This window comes from Trichosurus vulpecula, chromosome 1 (assembly GCF_011100635.1).
Source record: "Trichosurus vulpecula isolate mTriVul1 chromosome 1, mTriVul1.pri, whole genome shotgun sequence".
NCBI classification, from domain to species: Eukaryota; Metazoa; Chordata; class Mammalia; order Diprotodontia; family Phalangeridae; genus Trichosurus; species Trichosurus vulpecula.
Genome location: NC_050573.1, coordinates 66,623,999 through 66,648,675, shown reverse-complemented (window position 1 = coordinate 66,648,675; position 24,677 = coordinate 66,623,999). Strand labels below are relative to the sequence as shown.

The following is a 24,677-nucleotide window of genomic DNA, read 5'->3' as shown; positions in this document are numbered from 1 at the left end:
GTCAAAACAAAAAGCAGGTTGAAGAATTGGAATTGTGAACACCTGAAATCAAATTAGAATCTGAACTGTGAACACTTGAAATGAAGAATGACCTATTTTGGGATGATACGGACTTCATAATAACCTGGAAAAACCTACATGATACAATGCTGAGCAAGCGAAGCAGAACCAGGAAAACATTATACACAACCACAGATATATGAATTCTGTGATGACTAACCCTGACAGACTTCACTCTTCTCAGCAAAGAAGGTGCAAAGACAACTCGAAAGGACTCATGATGGAGAGAGCTATCTATATCCAGAGAAAGAACTATGGATTCTGAATGCAGATTGAGGCACACTTTATGCTCGCCTGTTTTTTTTCCCTTTGTTTTTTTCTCTTTTTAAAAAAATTTTTTTTGGTTTTGTTTCTTCTTTCTCATGATTCATTCCATTGGCCATAATTATTCTTTACAACTTGACTGTTGTGTAAATAAGTTCAATGTGAAGTTATATGTAGAAGATATATCGGATTCCATGCTTGGGGAGGGGCGGGGGGGGGGAAGAAAATCTGGAACTCAAAATTATGTTTAACTGAGTTGTAAATTAAAAATAAAAAATCTCAAAAAAAAAAAAAGAAAAATGATCCATTTTTAACTTATAGGGAGTGTGTATTATAGATTGGTATAAATATGGATACTCCTCCAGATCACAGAAGTCAATTTGGTACAGTGGAAGGAAAACTAGTTTTAGAATCAGAAAGCAGGAACAGGTTCAAATCTTGACTCTTCTGTCATCTATGAGAACTTGGTCTCTCTGAGCATCTTTCCTGTTAGAGGGTCTTCTCTCCTTAGAGCATTTCAGGCCTCCTATGTGGGCCAGACTGAGACCCTTGTGAGGAGGACCCATGTTTACATCACTGTAGGACATGCACCAGGGGCATGAATGTTTTTTAAAAAAATTTTAATAGCTGCATCTCAATATTATTGGTTTCTTTTGTCATCCTATGTATTTTATTTTATGCATTTTAAAACATTATTTTGAAAAGGGGTCCATATGCTTTACCAGACTGTGAAAGGGGTCATGACACAAAAAAGTTTGAGAACCTCTGGTATAGGGGGAAAAGGCATTGTTTATAAGTCAATCAGTTTTAAGTGCTATATCTAATCAGTTGCCAAGGGTACTATGAGCTAGACTCTGAGGACAAAAATCCAAAAGTAAGATAGTCCCTGTCCTCCAGGAGCTTACATTCTAATGATTTTCCTAACTGGCCTTTTTCCAGTCCAAACCAGTTTACACAGTTTCTCAAAGGAATTATCTTAAAACACAATTTTGCATATATAGATATATATACGTATATGTGTATATATATTTATGTGTATGCATGTATATAATATGTATATATATGTCTATATCTACCTATATATCACTCTAACAGCTTCAGTGGTTCCATATCACCTACATCAGGGCTGTCCAAAACGAGGCCTGCACTGCGACTTATGCGGCTGCCTACAGGAATAGAAATTTACATAAATGCTTTAGTAAAGGAAGCTGAGCTACTGCAGAGCTCTCACTAAAATGGCAAATGAAAATATATTGTCTATTGTTTCAATAAAACCCTAAGGTTGGACAGCCCTGACCTACATCAACCTTTTAGTCAAAACCTCTTCAGCCTGGTCTTTCAAGTGCTTTACAGCCCTCCATTCTACCTTTCTAGTCTCATTTCCTATAGCTGCCCTCCACTCCAAGCTAAACTGGCCTCCCTGCTATCTCCTTGATTTGGGTATTTGCTCTCTTGCTTCAGCCTTTCCACTCACCAGTTCTTCCTTCTCCACTTGCTAAGGCTGGATCTAAATCTCACCTCTAAAAAGCCCATGGAAACCACAGGGACTCACAATGCAGCAATTGGATTCTCTCCTCTATACTCCTATCATCACATTGCTTGTTTGGTGTCTAGCTAATAAAACTAGGGGCTCCATGTATGAGCTTCTTCTATAGGCATCCTTTCTACCTGATTGTGTCAGTGCAGAAAGATAATGGGGTTGGTCAAACAGCCCCAGAGCATTCACTGATCTTAGAGGACTTAGATTTCTAATCCCACCCTAGCTCTGTGTGAAGCTAGACAATTAATTCATTTAGAATTTTAAAGTAGGAAAGGAAACTTAGAGGTAGGATAAGAAATTTAAAGCTGGAAAGAATCTTAAAAGGCCATATAGACCCACATCTTAAAAATGAGGAAATATGGAAGGGCTTGCTTAAGATCACACAGGTAGTAGACTCAGCGATCACAGATTTCAGAAACTTGGAAAATCATGGAGTTAGAACTGGGAAATAATTCAGAGGTTATCAGGTTCAAACTTTTCATTTTACAGATGAGGAAACTGAGTCATAGAGAGGTTAAGCGACTTGCTAAGGGTCATGCAGGTAGTAAATGTCTGAGGGACCATGTGAACCCAGGGTCTTTCTGACTCTAAATCCTGTGCTGTGTCATGCACTCTCTAAAGCAAAAATGAAAACCCAGGCCTTTTGATGTCAAATTCAGTACTGCTGCTATCGTCCCTACCTCGATGGGTGGTCATGCTGTAAGTGCCTGAAAATGTGAGCTGCCATTTTTTGTACTTTACTATGGAAACTTCTGTGGCTCTGTTTTCCTGATCTGTAAAATGGAACTAATGACAATCATTACCTACCTAGGAGGGTTGCAAAGAAGGGAGCAGAATATGTACTTGAGTTGTTATTGATACATTATGCCTGGCCCCCTATTCAAAGGTAAACCCCACTTGTTGGGCCTGCTCTTCTCTCTATACGCATTCTCTCCACAGTTCCCAGGTTTCAGCTGTCAGTTCTATGCAGATGACTCCCAGGTCTACACGTCCAGCCCTCATCTCTCTTCTGAACTCCAGTTTCACATCATGAACTACCTGTTAGTTATCTCTACCTGTATGCCCCACAGGCATCTCATACTCAGCACATGCAAGACCATCATCTTTCCCCCTGAATGCCCCTCTTCCTCCTTCCTCACTTCTATTTTTGTTCAGATCACCATTCTTCCAAACCTTCAGGGGCGAAAGCTAGGAGTCAAACCCAACTCACCTTTTCTCACCTCTCTGCATCTTGTGAGTTGCCGAGTCTTAACAATTTCATAGCCTCAACATTTTTCTACTCAGGCCTCAATCAAGTCAAGAAGCATAAGTGCTCAACTCTGGCATGAAAAATCCTTCATAATCTGGTGTCAGGGCATCTTACTCTATGGATCATAAATTTCTCTTGGGCTATATCTGCACTCCAGCTAAACTGGCTTTACTCGCTGGTTCTCTGTATATAGTTCTTTCATCTCCTCCATCCTTGTGTTTGGAGGGTTCTTCTTCCTCACTTCTCTGCCTCTTATCCCCCTTACTCCCCAAGAATACTTTCCAGGTTCAACATTACTGCTATCTCCTAGGAGATGACTTTGCTAATTCTTCTGAACTGTTAGTAGACCCCCATCATTGAATAATTATTTTGCATATATCCTGCATTTATTTATCAGTTAGCAGGTGGGGAAACCCTAGCTTTTGCAACCTGGGTCTAGCCTTCTGCAGGGATGGGCTACAAGGCCTTATTAAGCTTGGCTGGAGGCTTGAAGTGTGGGGAGTAAACTTACCTAGGTTGAGGGCTTTAAGCTAGGCTAAAGCATGCCTACAAAATTCAAACTCCCAGAGGGTAAGGGCTGTCACTTCTGTATTGGTAACCCCAACACCTGGCACACTGCCAAATACACACATATAGTGCTTGATTCACTGGGGCAGGGAGCAGGTCTCATATTGTTTTGTTTCCCTAATGCCTTGTGTAAAACACATTAGGTGTACTGCAAATATTGAGCAAATGGGGATTGTTGGTTTCCATGGGAACCCCTCTTTTTTCTGCCCTTTTCTAGTGAGTACACAGGACTCTCCCTAGATCTAGGAGACCCGGAGCTAGGCTGGCAATCCCGGAAATGGCCAGAAGAGATGCAGTACTAAGGCTGTCTTCAAGGCTCTTCCCTCCCTTCGCTGCTTATCACAGGCATTAGGTCTCGGAAGGAGTTTTAGAGATAATCTAGTTCAACCCTGACATTTCTTATTTGAGGAAACAGGCCCTGGGTGATCTCCTTAAACCTTGTGGCATCCCTCAAAGCCCTGAGCCTGGCCTTCCAGCCCAGCAAGTTGGGAAACCCTAGCTTATGCTGGGTCTAGCCTTGCACATGGATGGCTATTCAGAAGGCCTTGCTAAGCTTTGTTGCTCACCTCAAGTGTGGGTAGTAAACAGGTAAAGGTGGTTACCTGGTTTAGGGCTTTTAAGCCGAGTTAAACCAGGGCTACCAGCTTCTCCTGCTCTCTCCGCCTCCAAACTTAGTGCAAACATTTTTTTTTCCAGTGCCCTGCCCTACTGTTAGACATCCAGTTCTTACGATCCTGGCCATCTCACATCTGGCTTCCTGAGCTCCCGGTCTCCTGGGAGGAGGGGCAGGAAGGGCCCTGGGGAACAGAGCCTCAGCTGAGGTCACTCCGCCCCACCCTTCCCTTTCATTCCCTCTCCCCCCTCTGCCCTCCAGTGGCTAGTAAGTTTCCATTTTTTTTTTTAACCCCAATTTGCTCTCCGATCCCAACAAGACACATAAAGAGGGCACTGTGATTGGGGAGGGGATTCTAAAAAGCCTTACGTATTTGGAAGGGACCTGCTTTGGAAGTCCAAGGGCTAAAACTTAAAATTCCTCGCTCCGCCTCCCCCCACACCCTTTCCTTCCAGGCCGGACGATCACAGGCTAAAGGAGAGGATGGAGTTGGGCAGAAAGACTGACAGAGAGGGAAGGGGGTGGGGCGGTTAAAATAGCTTCTGCTCCTGCCCCGCCTCCCCAGAATAAGCTCCTTCCTCCGCCCCCTTACAGTGCAGCTACCAGAGTCAGGGGTTGCTAGCAAGAGAGCGAGTTTATTGTCGGGTCCAGCAGGGTGGAGGGAGGGCCAGCCCCGGTCTCGGCCAACAGTGGGGCGCCTCGAGGTCTCATGACTACGCTCCACATTTGAGCAGGGGCTCTGCGGGCTTTGGCAATTCCCTCCTGCCCAGCGTGGTGATGGCACTTCTATTTCCTCCGGGCCTTCCTGCGCGGCTGGACCCCACCTTTTTTCTCGCTCTGTCCCTAGCATCTTGGTCATGCCCCTTTCTATACCCACCCCTCGCCCACCCCCCCAGACCCCACTATCGCTGGGTCCTGTGGGGGGGAGGGGCGGCCCCCTGTAGCACGCCCCTAGACTGGGGGGCGGGAGAGAAAGGAGAAAAGGGGTGGAGGGGATGAGGTCAGGGGAGCTTCCTGCTCCTCTCCCCTGGGCGCCGGGCGCCCTCGTGCCGCTCCCCCTGCGCGGGGTCAGGTAGCTAGGGAAGAAGGGATGAGGAGATTTGGGGCGGCCCCGCTAGGGTGGGCGCTAGCAAGCCTCACCGCGCAGCCAGCTGTTGCGGGCAACCTGGCCGGCGGAGGGTCGCGCGGACGGGCTGAACTGCAGCAGCTCGGCGATGAGCGCCTTACAGCGCTCGGCCAGCTCGAGGCCGTCGGGATAGAGTACGCCGCGCTTCTGGCGGCGGGGCAGGCCGGCGATGTCCGAATCGTCGAAGGGCATGCAGCCGGTGACCATGACGTAGAGTACGACGCCCAGGCTCCACACGTCGTACTTCTTGGGGTCGTAGGGAATGCCCAGGAGCACCTCGGGAGACGCGTAGGCGGCAGAGCCGCAGTAGGTGGTGCTGAGGTCCGGGTACCCGTGCGCCTGGCGTCCGAAGCCGAAGTCCGTGAGCTTGATGCGCCGCTCGTCCGGGCTCAGCAGCACGTTTTCGCATTTGAGGTCGCGGTGCACCAGGTGGTGGTCATGTAGGTAGCGCACGGCACCCACGATTTGGCCGAAAAGCTCGCGCGCCTGGGCGCACGGGATGTGCCCGCTGCGCTGCACCACCTGCAGTAGGTCGGTGCCGGCGGCCTCCATAACGATGTACAGCTTCCCATTGCACACTTCGATGAACTCGAAGACGTGCACGATGTGCGGATGGCGGATGCCGCGCAGGATGGACAGCTCCCGGGGCAGGAACTTGTTGACAAAGTCCGGGGGGGCTCGCCGTCGGTCCACCACCTTGATGGCCACCGTGCCCTTGTACTTCTTGGAGGTGGCCACCTTGACCTTGGAGTAGCTCCCCTCCCCGATGGTGCGGCCCAGCTTGTAGCCCAGCTCATTCAAGAGTTTGTCTCCAGACATGATGGACGGGGCGAGAGCGTCGGGAGGGTTTTTCGAATTTCGATTTGGGGCTTAACCCATGGCGCTTGGCACCCACAGACCTTGACCCCCATGTGCCCACTCCTGCCCCGGGGCCCCCCGCCGCCCTTTATCGCCCAGGTAACAATTTCCGCCTTGTGAAGTGACTGGGGGCGTCACGGGCCCCAGAGAGGCTGCCGCATGCTTCCAGGCTCTGCACGCCGGGGCCCGGTTTGTGACGTGGGTGGAGGGGGCGCACCCGGGGGGATAGAGATGCTGCTGGGATAAGGGATGGCGAGACGCCCATACCCGGAGTCTGATTGGACGTAAGTGAGGCTGGGTCCTACTGATAAAGTTGGGCTCCGAGGGGTGCTGGGGACTGCCATCCTTCCCCTGCTCCACTCGCATCCCCGGGCAGGGTAACTCTAAGGCGGCACCTCCCCCTGGCGGCCTCGGTAGGCACGATGCAAGCGATGGGGCAGGACGTGCTGGGCCTTCAGCTTTAAAGTCCAGTTCAGAGCTGGAGAGTAACGTTAGCAAGCCCAGCTGGCTAGTCCAACCCCTTGTTTTACTGACGAGGAAACTAAGGGGAACTAAACTTGTCCGATGGGGGTCAAGGTCAACGATGGTCCAGGTTTGGCGCGCTAACTCCTAGGGGCTTCTTGGGCGTCACTTAAAGCCCCTAACGCAGTTAACAGAGCTGCCTCCAAATCAGATGACAGTGCTTTGCAAACTTTAAAAAGCTACTCAAATGCCAGGTATTGCTATTATTACCGGCTTGCCCTTACCTCCAGAGACCGGAGACCGCGCCGGAGGGTGTATTCCTTGCTCCACCCTCCCCTAAGTGGAACATCCGCCCCTTTAAGACCCGCTTCTCCGGTAGTTTCCGCCACTCTTTAAATGGCGGAGCGAGCTCGCGCCCCTTGACGTTATTTCCGGGTTCTTTCCTCCTAGGAGGGCCTTCGCTGTCGGAAGTGCCTTGGGCCGGCAAGATGGCGGCGTCCAAGGTGAAACAGGACATGGCCCCTCCGGGGGGCTACGGTCCCATCGATTACAAGCGGAACCTGCCCCGTCGGGGAATTTCGGGTCAGTGTTTCTTGGGGGAGGCGGGGCGCGGTCGATCTCTTCCCGATCTCCTCCCGGGGACTTCTTCCCGTTCTCTTGCCCGCCCGAGGATTCCGGTCCCTTCGCGGATTAACCAGAGCGGCCAGGTGGCCCTAAGCGTGGGGCGCGGAGAGCTGGAAGGGAGGTGGGGGGGGACCCCCGACGGCCCGGGCACTTGGGGGCCGAGTGCTTCCCGCACCACTAGCACCCCGAGGTTGCCCTGCCCCGAAGGGACCTCCAGCAACCACCGCTGACCCCCGGGGCCCCCTCGTTCCTCCCGGTTCCCCGGACCTGGAAGCCTTAGAGCATTGAGTGGCCCTGCCAGGAGAGAGCTTAGAACAGTGTCGGAGCTAGGAGAGCCCTTAGAACGTAGAGATGAATGAATCCCAGGTTTTCCAGGGGTGTAATGGGCTTTTGGCTAGAGACGGAGTTTCACAAATGAGTTTCAGAACTAGTAAATGTATTTTTTGCCTAGAGTCTTGCACATCTGAGCAAGGGGATTTTAAGCAGAAATGGGAAAAACATCAGATCATTCTGAGGTCCGAGGTTAGACCCTTAAACTTGGAGAGGTACCTCAGAGGTCATTTGGTCAAAGGCTTGGTGAGGTGAGGAAACTGATTAGAGAGTGTAATATACGTGCTCAAGGTCACACACACTACTAGTGTCTAAATCCATCGCCTTTTAAAAATTTTTATTTATTTTTATACATTGTAGGGCACTGCTCAAGACCTATCCCTGTGAGGTATTACCCGATCTCTGCAATCCTTCAGTGGATTTCTCCTTTTACTGAAATTACCAATCATTTGGAGATGACTGCATGTATATCCGCCAAGCCAACTAGCAACTATAGGAGATATAGCTCCTAGTGCCAGATAGGAAAATAAGTAACAGGCATGGAGGGTGGTGGTGCATGCAGTGGATCTGGAATGGAAAGACCTGAGTAGATCCTACCTCAGACACTTAGTTGTATGAACCCTGATCTTAACCTCTCATTCTCAGTTTCCTCATCTGTTGTTGTGAGAATAAAATGAGATACCATTTGTAAAACCTTAAAGCACTATATAAATGCTGCTGTTATTCATAATAGCTGGAAAGACCAGTAATTCATAAGAGAAAATACGCAAGAACAGAGACAGCAGTTAAAACATTAGATAGACATCTGACACAGGCACTGTGGAATTGATCCTAACATGAGGAGGTTAATTTGACTTTCTAAGTCATCTCTGTGCAGATGACTCCCAGATCTACCTTGCCTTGATTTCTCTTTTGAGTAGCTTTTATTATGAGCTGTAATTAGGCATTTCAAGCTGGATGTCCTGTAAGATTCTCACAATCAGCATGTCTGAAACAGAATTCATTCCTTCCAGTTATCCATGTTTTCCACCTTGGAGTCATCATCAACTTTTCTTTTCCCTGAATATCTATCATTTGTGGAGTCTTTATTCAGCTTCCGTACTATCTGCATGGTCAGAAGACCATGTTGAGTTGTTTCAGTCGCGTCCCACTCTTTGTGACCTCCTTTGGGATTTTCTCGGCAAAGATACTGGGGTGGTTTGCCATTTCCTTCTCTGGCTCATTGTACACATGAGGATCTGAGACAGTGCCCAGGGTCGCACAACTAGGAAGTATGTGAAGCTGGATTTGAGTCTTCCGCCAGTGCTTTGCGTACTGTGGTGCCACCTAGCAGCCCTATCCCTCTTATTTCTACTCAGCCACCATCCTGGTTTCATGCCCTCCTCACCTCAATCTTTGGGCCTCTTGTCATTTTATTGCTCATTCCATACCAAATCCCAGGCCAGTATTCTTTCCCTCATTTACCTCCGTTTCTCTTATGTGCTGCTGAATGAAGCTAGAGGAATCTCGCAATTGCACTGACTAGATAGGCTACATATTTGCTGTCTAACCACAACTGAGTCCTCCCTGTAGCAAGGCAGTCCTTTTTGTTTCTTACTAATTGATTTCCTCTCACAATCCTCATTGAAGCTATAGCATCTCTCTGCTCGGGCCTCCCAGACCTTCCTCTCTGCCTCCCTCAGATGACAGCTTTGTCTCTTCCTTAGGAAATTGAGGCCATTTGCTGTGAGTTCCCTCTCCTCCTTCCCCTGTCTTCTTAAAGTCCCCTGACATCCCCTATTCTCGTTTCCTTTCCCCAAGGCTTAACCTCCACATGTGCCCTTGTTACTGTCCTTTGCCCTCCAGCTAATTGCCTTCTTGGTTGTCCGGCTTCTCTCTCTGGTCTTCACCCTTTTTTCTTGTTACTGCTACCTTCAAACTCCTTCCCTAATGCCTGTGCCCATCCTTCACTAGGCCCTACCACACCAATTCGCTATAATCCTCTATTTCTCTTCCCCTTCTCAGGTAAAGTTCTTAAGCCATCTAAACCAGGTGCCTCTATTTCCCCTCCTCTCACACTCCTCATTTTTGATCCTGTCCCTTCAGACTCCAAACATCACTGTAAAGTTACCAGTGATCTAATTGCCAAATCTGGTGGTGTGGTCTTAGGCCAGTATGACCATCAAGTGTGTTTGATGCTTAAGAAGGGTCCTGATTGTGAAAAGTGTTAAATATTTGACAGAAAAGTTTATAGAAGAGAAGAGACAGAGAGATTGTGTGTGTGTGTATGTATGTGTTGTGTTAGGGCAGTTTGAGGAAAATCGTTTGGGCAGCTGTGTGGAGGAGGGGAGGGATTGGAATGTAGAGAGACTTAGGAATGAGACCCCTTAGGAGGCAGTCATTGCAGTAACCTGATGAAGGTGATGAAGGACTTGGACCGTGATGGTGGCTGTGTGAGTAGACAGAGGAGGAGACCTATTTGGGAGGTGTTATGGAGAAAGACATGACAAGGTTTGGCAGCTGATGGGCTATGGGGAATGAGACCGAGGAGTCAAGTGTGATGCTTGAAGTTTCAGGCCTGAATGATTGAAACAGTTTGGGTGGGGGTGTGTGGTGGTACCTTACATAGGAATAGGTAAGTTCAAGTGTGCTTGGGCAGAAGGGACTGAGTTCTCTTTGGGGCTTGTTCATGCCTGCAGAACATCTACTTCAAAAAAGTCTAACAGGCAGGTTTGTGATGTGGAACTGGAGGCAAGGAGTAGAGCTTTTTCAAGTGGTTTGATTTCGAAAGTGAAGAGAGATCTGAGGTTCTTGAAGGTAGTGTCAGTGTCTAAGGCAATTAGAGCTAGAAAGGAGAACTTTAGAGATCCATATAACCTAAACTCTTTTTATAGAAATTAACTTATATACAGAGGCAGCTATGTGGTGCAGTGAGGTAAGGCACTGGGCCTGGAGTCACAAAGACCCAAGGTCAAATTTGGCTTCAGATATTTACTGCTATGTAACCTTGGGCACGTGTGTTAACCTCTGTTTGCTTCAGCTGTAAAATGGGGATAATATAGCATGTCTCCCAGGGTTGTCGTGAGGATCAGATGAGATATTTGTAGCAAGTGCCGAGCACAGTGCTTGGCCCATAATAGGTGCCATATACATGCTTATTTCTTCCCTTCCTTCCTCCACCATAAGGGGCATTTGTGGAGTTTAAGGGAAGGAGAATGCATTTGGGGTTCATTGTGTCCTGGGGGGGTCCCTGTATACTTAGCACTTAGCATAGTGCCCCCCACATAGTAGGTACTTAATATTTTGTTACATTTTACTCTTAGGATATCTAGCTTCCCCCCTTCAAAGCTGAGCTTAAGTGCCATCTGCTGCCACGTGAGGGCTTCCCTGATCTTCCTCCCTGTCCCATCTCTAGTCCCTGGAATTGCTTTGTATGCCTCTTATATACTTTGTGTTCACTTATGTGGGGGTCAAGAAAAGTGGGAGACAACCAAATTACAAATGTGGTGCATATTTAACTTGATAGAATGTAAACTCCTCAAGAGCAAGAGACTTAAATTTTTTTTCTCTATCTTCATTTTCTAGTTTTTGTTAAGTCACTTTTCAGTCGTGTCTGACTTGTGGCAAAGATACTGAAGTAGTTTGCCATTTCTTTCTCCAGCTCATTGTACAGGTAAAGAAACTGAGGCAAACATAAGTGCCTTGCCCGGGGTTGCACAGCCATTAAGTGTCTGAGGCCAGACATGAACTCAGGGAGATGAGTCTTCCTGACTGTAGGCCTGACACTCTTATCTACTTTGCCCAGCACTTAGTAGGTGCTTGATAAATGTTTGTTGATAATAGCTATCTCACTGAGATTTGGTGAATGAAACTCATAGCATAAACTTGGATATGGAAGGAGATGCCTTCCTCAGAGAGAACAGAGTAAGTTTTAAAAGGATTCAGAATAGCATCACATATTAAAAAAAAGTTGTATTCTTGGAGAAATCGAGAAGCCAGAGGCGAGGAAAAGCTTGGTAGAGAGTCTTTCCAGTGAGGATCAGTGGAGGAAAAAAAGTAATATTGTCAGGATGATACACTACACACTTCTCAGACAAGAGGAAATAGAGAAAGGATTTTTGTCTGTGAGATATGGGATAACTTCTGATATATCTGCCTAAGCCCTTTCTGCCAGAAGCAGGGCTGCTGATGAATTGTTAATTCTCTTAATGATAATTTCCTTCTTCTAAAGGTGGATGACAACAGGTAAGCTGCTTTTCTGGACTCAATTCTGACCAATAAGGAGGAATTAGTTGCTGAAGTAGAAATGACGGAGACTTTAATATTGGAAGTGATCACTCCAAATCAGATTGTGTGCTAGAAACAGAAAAAATGGGATCTTGTCTTCTTCACATCCTAGATTTTGGATGAATAGGTTTTCAGAGAGTTCAGAGAAAAGGTAGTTGGGATTAGCTGGCCTAAACTTTACAGGGAGAAGTCAGTACAAGAGGGCTGAAAATTATAGTGACATAAACAAACAATTCCTATGAGGAAGAACAGAATGACTTTAAAAAAAAAAAGCCTTTTTTCGAGGAGCTTTTTTTTTAGCCTTTAAAAAAATGACTATTATCTTTCTCAATCCCCACAACAGTGCTGGGATATTGATGTTTTGGATGTTATTATCCTCATCATACCGAAGAAGAGACTGAGAGAAGTCAAGTTAACTTATCCAAAGTTCTCCAAGGTAGCTGAGAAGTATCAGGTGGGATTCCAACCCAGGCCTTCCTGACTCTAAATCCCCAGCCCTAGGGTCTCCCTGGAGGTTGATTTTGAAAGAGATGTATGCATAACCATAGGCTCTTTTAGCAAAGCATTTGGCAAAGTGTGTTTCTTTACTATAATTGTGGACAAGATGAAGTGGTGTGGGTAGATGATAGTATAAGTAGGTGGATTCAGAACAGGGAACTCATCAAATAATTTAGATGTTTAAAAAGTGTAGAGAAGGAAGAAAACAAGGACAGGTTGCTTATAAGGGAGTTGTCTAACACAAAACTGTTAAGTGTAGCCTGGACCAGATTAAACGTAATTGAGAAATGTCTAACAAAATAAATAATAATACAGTACAACATAGATGATGTTAATTTATGATTTTCTAAGTCAGTCTGTGGCCTGCAGGGATCGATTTGAGTTTGACACCACTGGATTAGGATGAATAGAAAAGTGTACAATCCTATAAGAATGATATCAGAACTAAGGCCAAAAACAAAGCTTTTTTAGGTGGGTGGAACTATAAAATAAGGCTGACCTTCTAGACTTTTGGAGGAAGGGGAGTGATTTATGAACTAGGACGTGTAGCCCCAAAATGGATAATGTAATTGGAGACCAAGATAAGCAGGTGTGTGGTAAGAGAGTACCTAGGCTGTCCTGAATGAGTTCAAGTCACCAGTCCGGGAATAATGAGATCCTAGGGCAGTGACACATGTGGTAGATATGTATGTGATTGCTGAGATACTGTCAGGATCTGTGATGAATTTGTGGGAGAAGAAGAGAGCAAGCAGTCTAGAGATGGGCGGCCAGATTTTCAGAAAAGAGAAGAGTGTGGGCTCTTTATACTCTAATAGCTCAGTGAAGTTAACCTCTGTTCCTGGCAGAATTCTAGAATAGCTCATTCAAGGAGTCAAAGTCTTTAGAAGAGTAAGTTGTGATCACTAACAAGTCAGCTTGGTTTGATCGAGCACAAGTCATACTTTGCTGCAGTTGCTGTTGGTTTTGCTTATTTTGTTATAAGGAAGTGCTTTTTTTAGGGTGGTGGAGTTTGTGCGGAGATAATTGTGATGTCAAAACTGAAGTCACCAATCACGCTTATTATTTAAAAAGAAAGAATTAGGTTTGGTTTTCTTTTTTGATGAATCTACTAGACCAGCAGGTTGGGGAAACACTGCAGACGTAGTATCTATACCTAGCTCTCAGCAAAGCTCTTGACAGATGGCTTATGCTCTTCTGGGCAGGATGAAGAGATAAGGGGTAAACACTTAATACAGTTTGGTAGGGATTCAGACCTGTTGGAATGACTGGAGCCACATTTAGTAGTGTTAATGAATTGATACCAACCTGGAGGGATGTTGAGCTGTTTCTATGAATTTGTTCTCGTCTTGTCCTTCACCCAGAATGCTTAGCTTCCCCCCTCTCTGAACCTATTTCCTCATTGGTTAAATAGGGATGAGTTGGTCCACGTACATTCATTGTTGGGAGTTGTGATGCGTGCTGGTAACCTCTCCTCTTGGGGAGCCTGTAGTTGAGGTTGAGGCTGGTGACTCCATTGAGGTTCCTCTGAGTTCTGAGCTGAAGTTTGGCTGAAGTCCATTGGATGTTTGTGCTAAGGGGAGAATGAGGAATGCCTAGAAGGAGAGGGCAGCTGGGCTGCTTAAGGAGGGGTGAATTGGCCCAGGTTGGGAAAAACAGAGCTAGGTAAAGCTCCTATTCTGATCGGTGTTGGCATTGATCCGGGGGTGAAACCCGGGCTAAACAACCGACCAATAACAAATTCCACACATTTACTAAATGCTTGTCTCAGTTTCCAGGTATGGTGCTGCTAGGCACTGGGCATACCAAAGCAAAACAAAAACCAAAATGGCTCCTGCCCCTAAAGACCCTAGAGTTTGTTGGAGGACACCGCATACATAAATAAGTTTATATGGAATAATTTCAGGGTAAATGTTTTGGGTGGAGGGCACCAGCAGCTGGTGAGATCAGGAAAAGCTTCATGTGGAAGTTCTTCCTTGAGCAGACTCTTGAAGCAAACAGAAGATTCTAAGAGACAGCAGTGAGGTTGGGAGTATATTCCAGGCATGGAGGACAGCTGATAATAACAATAATGATGATGATGATGCGAATAGTAATAATAAATAGCTCATTTATATAGTGCCTACTGTGTACCAGGCGCTTTACAAATATTGTCTCATTTCATCCTCACAACAACCCTCTGAGGCAGGTGCTGTTATTATTCCTATTTTACAGTTGTGGAAACTGAGGCAGACAGGTTAAGTGACTCTAGAGCCTATCTGATGCCAGACTGAACTTGGATCTTCCTGACTTGGCTCACTGATTTTTTTTTTTTTTGGTCTATCCATTTTGCCATCTAGCTGCCTAATCCAGTACAAAGGTGTGGTAGATAGAGACTGAGTCTGGGGTTCAGCAAGACCTGGGTTCAAGTTCCGCCTCTGACAAATTTGTACAGTTTTCATATGAGTAAGGAAGGTGGTTTACTCAACTTCCTAATGCTTCAGACATCTTAAAATACAGGTGAATTGCTGATTTGTTTCAGTGGAGGAAATTTGTATCCTGGGAGTTTTCTATGCTGATGAAGTCTAGACCAAAAAAAAGTCACAATCCTTACTGAAAGTCATGGGGATCAAATGAGAGAGAATGTTGAAATCATTTTGTAACCTTAAAGTGTCAACTATTATTATTAAATTAAGATCTTGTCCCCCGCTGACATGTATATTCTATGGCGTTCTAAGGGCCCTTCTATGCTCATAGGTCTGATCCCTTTCTAGCAGTATTTTCTATGTTCTAAGGACTCTTCCACCATGACATGTTCCTCCTTTACTAGCCAACAGAAACATCTGCCTGCCTGCCTTGACTCCAATATGAAGACCAGAATCTGTCCCATGCCTCCCTTCCCTCTCTTCCCTTCCAGGCTATAGCATGTTTGCCATTGGTATCGGGACGCTGTTGTTTGGCCACTGGGGCATGATGAAGTGGAACCGAGAACGAAGGTATGGTCCTGATCTTCCTTTGCCTGCACTGCTTATACAGCATGCTCGGGGAAGTTGTCTGGTTAAGAGCCAGATGTTGATCCACGGTGACTGGCTTATGGCACAATCTGCTGAAATGTTGATGGGTTTGATACCTGTAAAGGCCATTAACTCTCCTGTGTTCACTGACTTTAGATGTTACTTGCACTTTCTCCCTGTTACTCCCCTCCAAACTGTTCCTCGTCTTCCCCCCAATCCTACTATATGTGACATTGGATGAATTGTTTTCTCTCTCTGGCCTCAATTTTCTTTGTAAAAATGAGGAAGTTTGGTGTAGTTACTCTGTAAAGTACCCTTCTGCCTATCAGGTGAGATTTGGTTTCCCCACCTATGGCCCCAGACCATTTATTTGCCCCTTCTGGGCCCAAGGCCCAGCCAGTCTTTCTCTCTGAGTGTGTTCTACTGAAACAAGGAATAGACCTTGAAATGTGACTCTGAAAGCCTGTCCCTAGCACTGGGGAGCAGGCTTCTTCTTTATGGTCTCCTGATGTAGTCTGGAGTAACCTCTGGATATGCAAGATTGTTAAGACAGTCTCTAGGTACTTTGTATCCAAGTGAGCATCAGCCACTCACGCTGGGAGATAGAATCTGCCTGCATCTTGCATTGAATACAAAGTGAATTTCTTTCTTCTAGCTAATGTGAATCTGACGTTTAACAGTCAGTGATATTCTCTCTAATTTTGTTTGCTATGTGACACAATTATCACCAGGAATTGTTTTTTCTATGTCATAAGATCTTAAGCAAAATCCCTTGGGTACAAATGTGTGTGGTAGGAGTGGTATCTGCTTTACATAGGCTGGGTTGTATCCCTTTTAAGAGGCCAAAGAGGCCACCCTTGGGATTAGTTCATCTGGAGGACCAAGGCTTGAAGCATTGGTGTGGCTTCCTTGTCACCTGAGGAAACCTCTAGTTTTTACTTATTGGATAATGTGGGGCCATATCATCACCCATCATCTAGAATTACCCATTGCCCATTATGAGTTGGGTGATGCAAGGTGATCCCTTTAACAAGATGGGTAGCATGAAGGAAGGTTCTCTTTTTAAGTGGAAATGGTGTATTCTGTGTCGTGTTCTTCAGGCTGTTCGTGAGTAGATGATTACTCTGTCATAATGAGCCTAGCTCTCTTGTCCCACCCCAGTGCCCTGCCTCTTGCTAGCCCTTGCCTGTAAAGACTAGGCTTTTGAGAAATGCCATTTTGTCTCGTTTACTAATAGTTATGCTTACTATAAGAGACACATGTACAACTGGACCTCATCATCCATTAATCCAATAATGAGGAATACAATGAAGGATGGCAGTTGCTCCCAATGGACCAAATGGATGACTTGTGAAAGAGCCTTGAGGGTTGAGACAGATAGGATCTTTACTTATACTGATTTATGGGGAGTGACCACTGACTTGAGTGGTCCAGGGTCTGAAGAGAACAGAGCTGGAGTTCAAGGTACTCTCTGGGGTCAGGACTAATAGAAGAATTTGCTATGCCTTCCATGGCCTACAACTGTTTGTGAGGCATGTTATTGTCTATTAGAGATAATCATAAACCCTCTGACAAGTTAATTCCCTATGGGAAAGTTACAGATTGAGGACCAGGCCCATTATTGATCTGGTATACATAGGGACTGTGATGCTGTTTTGTGTTAGGCACAAAATTGGTGCTATGGCATGTGATCCCTTTAACCAAGGATGGGGCAGCTGCTTCTGTTTCATGGTGCTCCTCATGCCAGTCATTAGTGTTTGCCTTTGAAAGATCAGTGTGGCAAGATCCTATATGATTCTCATCCAGCCTGATAGAATATATTGACTCTCTTCCCCCAAGAGATTTGTCCTTACTGCAATTCATACTTTTTTTTTTAACATCAAAAAGTTAGATTTACAAAGAGAGTATAGTAGGAACCAATAGGGGGCAGCCAGGTGGCACAGTAGATAGAGCACTAGACCTGGAGTCCAGAAGATTCACTCTTCTTCCTAATTTCAAATGTGCCTCAGATACTCACTTGGCTATGTGACCTTGGGCAAGTCACCTAATCCAATGGAAAAGGAAATGGCAAACCACTCCAGTTCTTTGCCATGAAAACCCCAAATGGGGTCATGAAGAGTTGGACACAACTGATAAACGACTGAACAACAAATAGCCAAAGCCAGAGTTCATTGACCTCCTAAAGCAGAATCCCCTCCTCCAGTCCGTCATTGGGCTGGTGTCGCAACAATCCGGCCAGCAGCTGCTGTGGAGGAGAACAACCAACACAAGCCCAACAACAAGAATGTTGCAAGCCCAGGTTTTTTTGATCTGCTTTACTAAGGAAAGCAACATTAAGAGGTTAACAATCTTGCTGTAATCCGACATAAATATATCATTCACTTAATTCAGGGGAAAAATCCAGCACCCTGAACTTCAGAGCAAACACAAACAGAGCAAATAAACATGAATCAACAGACAGATTTCTGTCTGACAAAATCACAATATACAGTTACCAGAGAAGCACCAACATCTGAGTTTTCTCCAAATCTGGGAGCTTGTAACAACGGCTGGGAGCTCATAACACATGCCACTCCTGCTGTGGCTCAGAGCTCCAAAAGAGAAAGCCAACTTCTGGGTTTATATATCTTGTTCAGGGTTGAAGGTGAGTCACATGTGCAACTCACCCACATGACCTAAAATCACGGTCTAAAAGCCTCTGATGTCACTCAAACCCATGTAAACTAAGCTTTCCCTTGAGGCAAAGAGGTCATCGAAGACTCCTAATTTAATCAAGGAAACAAAGGCCAAACTCTTCAAGGGCACTTGGTTGAATACGTGCTAGGAGCCCATCTTGATTGCCAATACAGCGGGGTCCCTCAGGGCCTTCCTCCAGAATGGCTCCTCACTGGGATTGGTTGTTGGGACGACCAGGAGATCTGGCTGTGGGTCCAGTTGCTGAACCTCTTGTGGCTCTTCTGACTTTTTGAGTTAATGGAGTTGTAAATGGGTCTATTCTTTCTCTCATACTCATTAACCTAAAATCAAGAAAGAATATACACAAAGAGACAAAGAGAAATAGTGGTGCAGTGTGTTTACAACCATATGTGGCCAGAGTGAGGAGATAAGGTAGCTGCACGAGCACTGACTACTGTTGCTGTCATACAGTTATTCTGGGTATGGTGTTTCATTGCCACTCAAGTCATCTCTCGTGACAGCCAAGATCAGAGTTCTTACAGAATGTATTCTTCTCTCTTGTGGGTTCCTGTGTACCAATCGTCTCTGATCAGGACACTGTTTATTGTTAGAAAGCTCTCAGGTGGGCCTATTGGCATCACATTTGCTAGGTTTTCATAGACTCTTGAAACAGTAGCTTTCCAATGTAGAACTGTACTGTCCATATCTTTTAACCCAGTTCACTTATAGTTGAGAGAGGTCAGAGAAAGAGGGAAATTATTCAGATGTACAAAATGTTTATGTCAGCATTTTTTGTTATACCAGAAATAGAAACAAAGAGGGAGCCTCTCAATTGAGGAATGGCTGAACAAATTATGGACACGAACATAATGGAATATTATTGTTCTGTAAGAGACGGTGAAAGGGATGAGAAACCTGAGAAAATTTGCATGAATTGATACAGAGTAAGTAGAACAAGAAAAACAGTTTTTACTTTAGCTAAAACACCGGAAAGGAATACAATTTTGAAAGACAAATCTGATGATTGCAGTAATTAACCATATGATGACTCTTACGCTAACTCCTACCTTTTGAGATAGAAGTACTGAATTAGAATTACAGAAAGAGGCATACATTTTCTGACAAGGCCAAAATGTGAATCTGTTTTCCTTGACTGCACTTATTTGTTAGAAGGGAAGGCATTTATTTTGTTTGTTTGATGGAGAAGGGTGTAGGGGAAATTATTGTGTTCCATGATTTAAAGTCATCAATCAGAAAAATGCTAGTGTTAAAAAGATGGGTTTTCCTTTTTGGTAAGAAGCTTGGGGTCATTGAAAGCATCATGGAATTTCCCGAATATAATTTAGCCAGCTTTCATTTTCCCACATAATTCTGGATCTAGACCATCACCTGCCTGCAGTTTATGTCCAAGATGCTATGTATGGGTTTGCCGCTTAATTTTATAATTAACAAGCAGTAAACACTGTAGGATTTCATTCTCTGCACGTCAGTGATATGACACTCAAGATGTCTGTTACAGGTTTTTTCCTTTTGAAATATTTTATTAATGCTATTTTGACATCGCTGTCACTTCCCAATGACTCCTTTCCACTCACAATACTCCATGTAGTAAATGAGTTTAGTCAAGCAACACAAATCAACACATTGGCCATGTCTGAAAATGTGTACTTTCTTTCATAGTTTTCCCATAGTTTCTCCTGAGAAACAAGAGGAATGTTTATTATCAGTCTTCTGAAGTCACTGTTGAGCAACTGCATTCATCAGACGTCTTAAGTCTTTCATTGTTCTTTTCCTTTACGTTATTGTAGTCATATAAATTATTCACTTGGGTTCTGTTTATTTTGCTCTGTGTCAATTCATACAAATCTCGTTTCTCTGAATTTTTTATAGTTGTCATTTTTATGGTGTCATAGTGTTCCACTACATTTATATACTATTACAATTTATTCAGCCATTACCTATTTGGTGGGTGCCTGTTTTCCTTCTACTTCTTTGCTATTACAAAAAAAAATTATACAAATTGATAAAGATGGCAAGTGATGGGAATAGTCAGTGTTGGAGGAGTTGTGAAAAAACAGGTGCTCTAATGCATTGTTGGTGGAGCTGATTTTGTACAACTATTCTCGATCAAAGAGTATGGACATTTTAGTCTTTGTTCACATAATTCCAAACTGCTTTCCATCTTTACCAATTTAGTTCCCCAAGGAGGTCATTAACAAAAAGAAAGGCTCCCTAAGTACCAAACTATTTATATAGCAGCCCTTTTAGTGGTAACAAAGAACTGGGAACAAAGTGTAGATGCCCACTGATTGGGGAATGGCTAAACAAAATTGTGGTATGTGAATGTAATGGACTGTTAAGAAACAGTGGACATGATGAATGTGGAGGATCATGAAAAATCTGAGATGAACTTAGGCAAAGTGAAGTTAGAGCCAGGAAAATACAGTGATTCAAACAATGTAAATAGAACAACCACCACAAAATAATCAGAACAAAATGTTGTGAAGTAGAAAGAACAAGTTTGGTTTTAAAGAGGAGATAGGAGAAGATACTTCCCTTGAATCGTTTGTAGAATGGTAGTGGTCCGTGGATGTGGAAACTGTTGGAAGGGATTTCAGGGATTATCTGTCTTGACTTCGTCATTTTACAGTCTCTTGGAAGTGCTCCCTCACCCCAGACTTGCTGTGATGGGCTTCTAGCTAACTTCCTGGTTAGAGGTCTAAGTGATATCACTCCCTCCTCATGAGGGGTTGGGGGGGGGTAACTGTGCTCTGGCTATATCTTTGGCCCTCAGGACTGAGGCCTTACATGACACTGTATTTCTGTTGGGAGCCGTCAGGGCGGCCCTCGGCACCTAACTCTCTGCTTGCGTTTGCTCTAGACGCTGGCTGATTGAAGACTTGGAAGCCCGGATTGCACTGATGCCACTGTTGCAGGCGGAGGAGGATCGGAGGTAGGACTCCCTCAGAGTGGGGTTAGGAGAAGGCTTCAGCGGGCGGAGGAGGCCGGGGGTGGGGTGGGGGTCTCTCTGGGATTGTGGGAGGATTCTGGTAGAAGAGAAGAGCCAGACCTGTGGTGCCCTCAGTACAGCTGAGTGAAGGCTACTGTATGAGTGGGCCTGATGGAGGGATTTCTCTTTTGTTATCCTAGCAGAGTGAATCTGTGCCCGCTATCAGCCATTTTGCCTTTGATTGGCTAAATTTATCTAACGACTTCTGAGATTTTGATTTCAACTGGCGTGAGACTCCCGGATTTTACTGGCTTTGTTTCTTTCCCTCTGTATGGATGTAGCCGCAGAAAGTGGATGGGGCTGGAAAATACAAAGAAAATTCTTTCTGTTCCTCTAAACTCCCAGAGAACAGAGATTCAGATACTGCCCACTTGCCTGCCTTAGGAAATAGATCTTTCCCACAGAGGACAGATAGAAGGACAAGCTACGTGACCAGGTTTAGGCACCTCTTTCTCTACCAGTTCTCCCCACTTTCCCACACACAGATAATTTTAAGGGACCAGCAATACTGTGTTAGTTTGGGGCTGTAGCTTCTAACTGTTGTCTGTTTGCTTGAAGGAAGCTGCGTATGTTGAGAGAGAACCTGGAGGAGGAGGCTATAATCATGAAAGATGTTCCTGGCTGGAAGGTTGGTTCCTTTAGGCTGGGTGGGAGGATCTAGAAGCAGGCTTCTAATTTAACTGTGTGGCCTTGGGCAAATTTTTTATTCTTTCTGGACCCAAGTGTCTTTGTTTATAGATTGATGGTGTCAAAACAGAGGATCTCTGAAATTCTTCTCAGCTCTGACATTGTGTCCTAAGGGCCTTCTCAGCTCTGACATCCTGTGTTCTAAGGGCCCTCCCAGCTCTGACATCCTGAGTTCTAAGGGCCCTCCCAGCCTAGCATTTTGTTTTGTTAATATTATTATTTTACAGAGGAGGAAACTGAAAAGTTATTGGCCCAAGATTACACTGCAAGTTTTGTGGGTGGTGTTGGGACTAGGGTTTTTTGCTTTTTTTTTTCCTCGACAGCCATAGAAGAGAAGGCAAAGAAGTTAGTGGGGTGGCTGAGGGTTGAGTAAGACTCAGAGGATCATAGATTTAGAACTGAAAAGGACCTGAGAGGTCGTTTGTGTCTCCTGTTGTCCCCTGCCCAGTTTTGCAGGTGAAGAAACATTGGCCCAGAGAGAATAAATGAGCTGCGTAGTGTGATCCAAAGAGTGAGCAGCTCAGCTGGGATTTGAACTCAGGTTCTCTGACTCCACATCCAGCAGAATTTCAGAGATGCTTCAGTTAGGAGCACTCAGTAAACCTGGGGAGTAGGGACACCCACCAGCTATGGTGTAGACTCCTACCAGTTGGTGTCCCTTTTGGGCTGGGGGCTGGCCTGAGTTTGGTGGGCCCTTGGTTGGGGGCCACTCATCTTCCATGGCGGTTTGGGACTTACAGTAACAGCTCTTTCTCCCCAGGTGGGTGAGTCTGTCTTCCATACTACCCGATGGGTGCCTCCAACTGTGGGTGAGCTGTACAGTCTACGGACCAATGAGGAGCGGGTCCACGCTAACTATGGCTTCGTGTGGTACACCTAAAGGTGTGCCAAGGCCTGTCCATCCCTCAGAGAGATTAAAGGTTCACTTGGAAATCTTTGTGTGTGTTTGTGTGTTGAGGAGAAGGAGGGGCTTACTTATGTCCATCTATGGCCCACCTGCCTTGCTGTTAGGGCAGAAACCTGCACTTCCCCCTGCCCCAGGGACCATACTTGCTCAATACTGGAGTCATCATTAATATTTCCCCCAGATGAAACACAGTTCATGCTGATGAATATTGGGCTGTGCCTCCCTTATTTTTAAGGGCAGTAAAAGAGAGGCCTTCTTCCTACTCTCAGTTACACCCCCTGTGCTTACTGTTGGTCTCCCCACTGTAGTGGGCTTCAAAGAAAGCTCTTTCATCGTAAGAACCGTATTAGGCACCTCTGGCAAGCTGATTGATAGCCCTTAGTCGCTCAACCCTACCGTAGATCAAAGTCCCTAGCCATCATTGGCTTACTTACTTACTGGCTACAGAGGGACTCCATTCCCAGTCATAGGCTGATGCCCCATCCTTGTCGCATATGGAATTCTTGATCATAACCATAAATGCATTTCCCCATCACTGCCATCCTTACCTCCCTACCCCATGCATTGACCCAACCACACTGACCCTCCGCTCCCAGTCTTTCTAATGTTCTCAGTACCTGCCTTTGCAGAATACAGAGGATGGATAACTTAGTTTTCCCATGTCACTGCTGGTGCAGGCTTTGGGGGCCACTAGCATCCTGCTGACAGGGTCTCTTTATCCTTCTACACTAGGGATGTTATGTTAGCAAGGACCTCTGTATGTCTGACCCTGACAGCCTTTGTGGGGTGTGGGAGGAGAGAAAAACAACTTTTTGGTAAGGTGATTTCCCTTCATCCATCTTTGCGTAAGGTGACTGATCACCTTTTCTGGCTGGTTGGGGAAGGAGGGACTGAGAGTTTCTTCTCTGCCTCCCAGGTTTCTCCAGATCTAGAAGCTTTACTACTGTCTGAGACAGCTGCTGGCACCCCATATGGTGGAAAGAGTGAACTAGGCATTTCTGTCATGGAGCCTGGGCAAGGTCTCAAGAGGAGGCTGGACTATCTCTAGAGCAGCCTGGGCCCCTAAGCCTGCTTGTGGCCTTGGCTTGCATCACTTTGAAGGATACCTCCTGTGTGCAGACCTTCTGGGTCATGAAAGTCATAGCAAGTCAGGCTAAATTTAGAAATGAACTCTGTCACCCCTTCATTTCACAGTGGACATACAGGCCCAGAGAAGGGAGCTGACCTACCAAAGGCCATTTGGGGAGTTAGTGGCAGAGTTAGGACCTGGTCTCAGGTCTTTTGATGCCAAGTTCAGAGAGTCCCACAGTTCAGCCCTGCTTTCCCTCTGCAGTTATATCCTCTAACCTTCTAATTGGCAGAAGGCTTAGAGAAAGCCAGGCCCCAGCAAAGATGTCATTAGAAAGCAGGCATGTGTGCCAGGGTCGTGGGTGGGAGCTGGGGCTCTGAATAGTCCGTTCTGTGCCAGGAGAAGTCTAAGATAATGTCCTCTTCTTTCCCAAGGAAGCACAACTTCTCCCCAAACCATGAGAGTCCTGTGCTAGGGCAAGCTCTCAGTCTTTATTCACTGTAAGAGAAGACAGTGCCCAGGAAATGAGTCCTGGTGCAGGGTACCCACTGTTGAAGAAAGTCTGCTATATGGAGTTGTACCAGGGGATGCTCAAGAGTGAGCCTGATTTTGACCAAGAATGACGTAGTGTCTGAAGTAGAAACGAGAGGAACCTTGGAAGAGATATTTGGATACACTCTTTGATTTGGAGGGAGATCCAATTTCAGAGAGGTCAGAGAGAAGAGAGGTAGCAGTTAGTGACCTGGGATTTTTATCCAAGAGAGCGGAAAGCTCCCAACAAGGAAGTTTGAAAGAAATGACTTGAGGATGTTTTAAAGGAAACTGTTTAAAGATTGATGTGGATACATAGGGAATTAACTCATTGACTCAGATTTTAAAAG

General features: G+C 45.5%; 2 protein-coding genes across 2 annotated transcripts; one reads left to right on the top strand and one right to left on the bottom strand.

Annotated features, from left to right (window-relative positions):
- Positions 1-5,419: 5,419 nt before the first annotated feature.
- Positions 5,420-6,281, bottom strand: TSSK6 (testis specific serine kinase 6). Its single transcript, XM_036741647.1, has one exon. It carries the CDS (start codon positions 6,236-6,238, stop codon positions 5,420-5,422), a length of 819 nt encoding a protein of 272 aa, XP_036597542.1. The 5' UTR covers positions 6,239-6,281.
- Positions 6,282-7,182: 901 nt separating this feature from the next.
- NDUFA13 (NADH:ubiquinone oxidoreductase subunit A13) lies at positions 7,183-22,755 on the top strand. Its single transcript, XM_036741554.1, has 5 exons — positions 7,183-7,321; positions 15,351-15,429; positions 21,005-21,076; positions 21,692-21,761; positions 22,581-22,755. Exons 1-5 carry the CDS (start codon positions 7,228-7,230, stop codon positions 22,698-22,700), a joined length of 435 nt encoding a protein of 144 aa, XP_036597449.1. The 5' UTR covers positions 7,183-7,227; the 3' UTR covers positions 22,701-22,755.
- Positions 22,756-24,677: the final 1,922 nt, after the last annotated feature.

Coding starts and splice junctions, on each gene's coding strand:
- TSSK6 (XM_036741647.1), bottom strand. CDS start 6,238: ATGTCTGGAGACAAACTCTTGAATGAGCTGGGCTACAAGCTGGGCCGC.
- NDUFA13 (XM_036741554.1), top strand. CDS start 7,228: ATGGCGGCGTCCAAGGTGAAACAGGACATGGCCCCTCCGGGGGGCTAC. Junction 7,322..15,350: donor GCCCCGTCGGGGAATTTCGG/GTCAGTGTTTCT, acceptor CTTCCCTTCCAG/GCTATAGCATGTTTGCCATT. Junction 21,077..21,691: donor CAGGCGGAGGAGGATCGGAG/GTAGGACTCCCT, acceptor GTTTGCTTGAAG/GAAGCTGCGTATGTTGAGAG.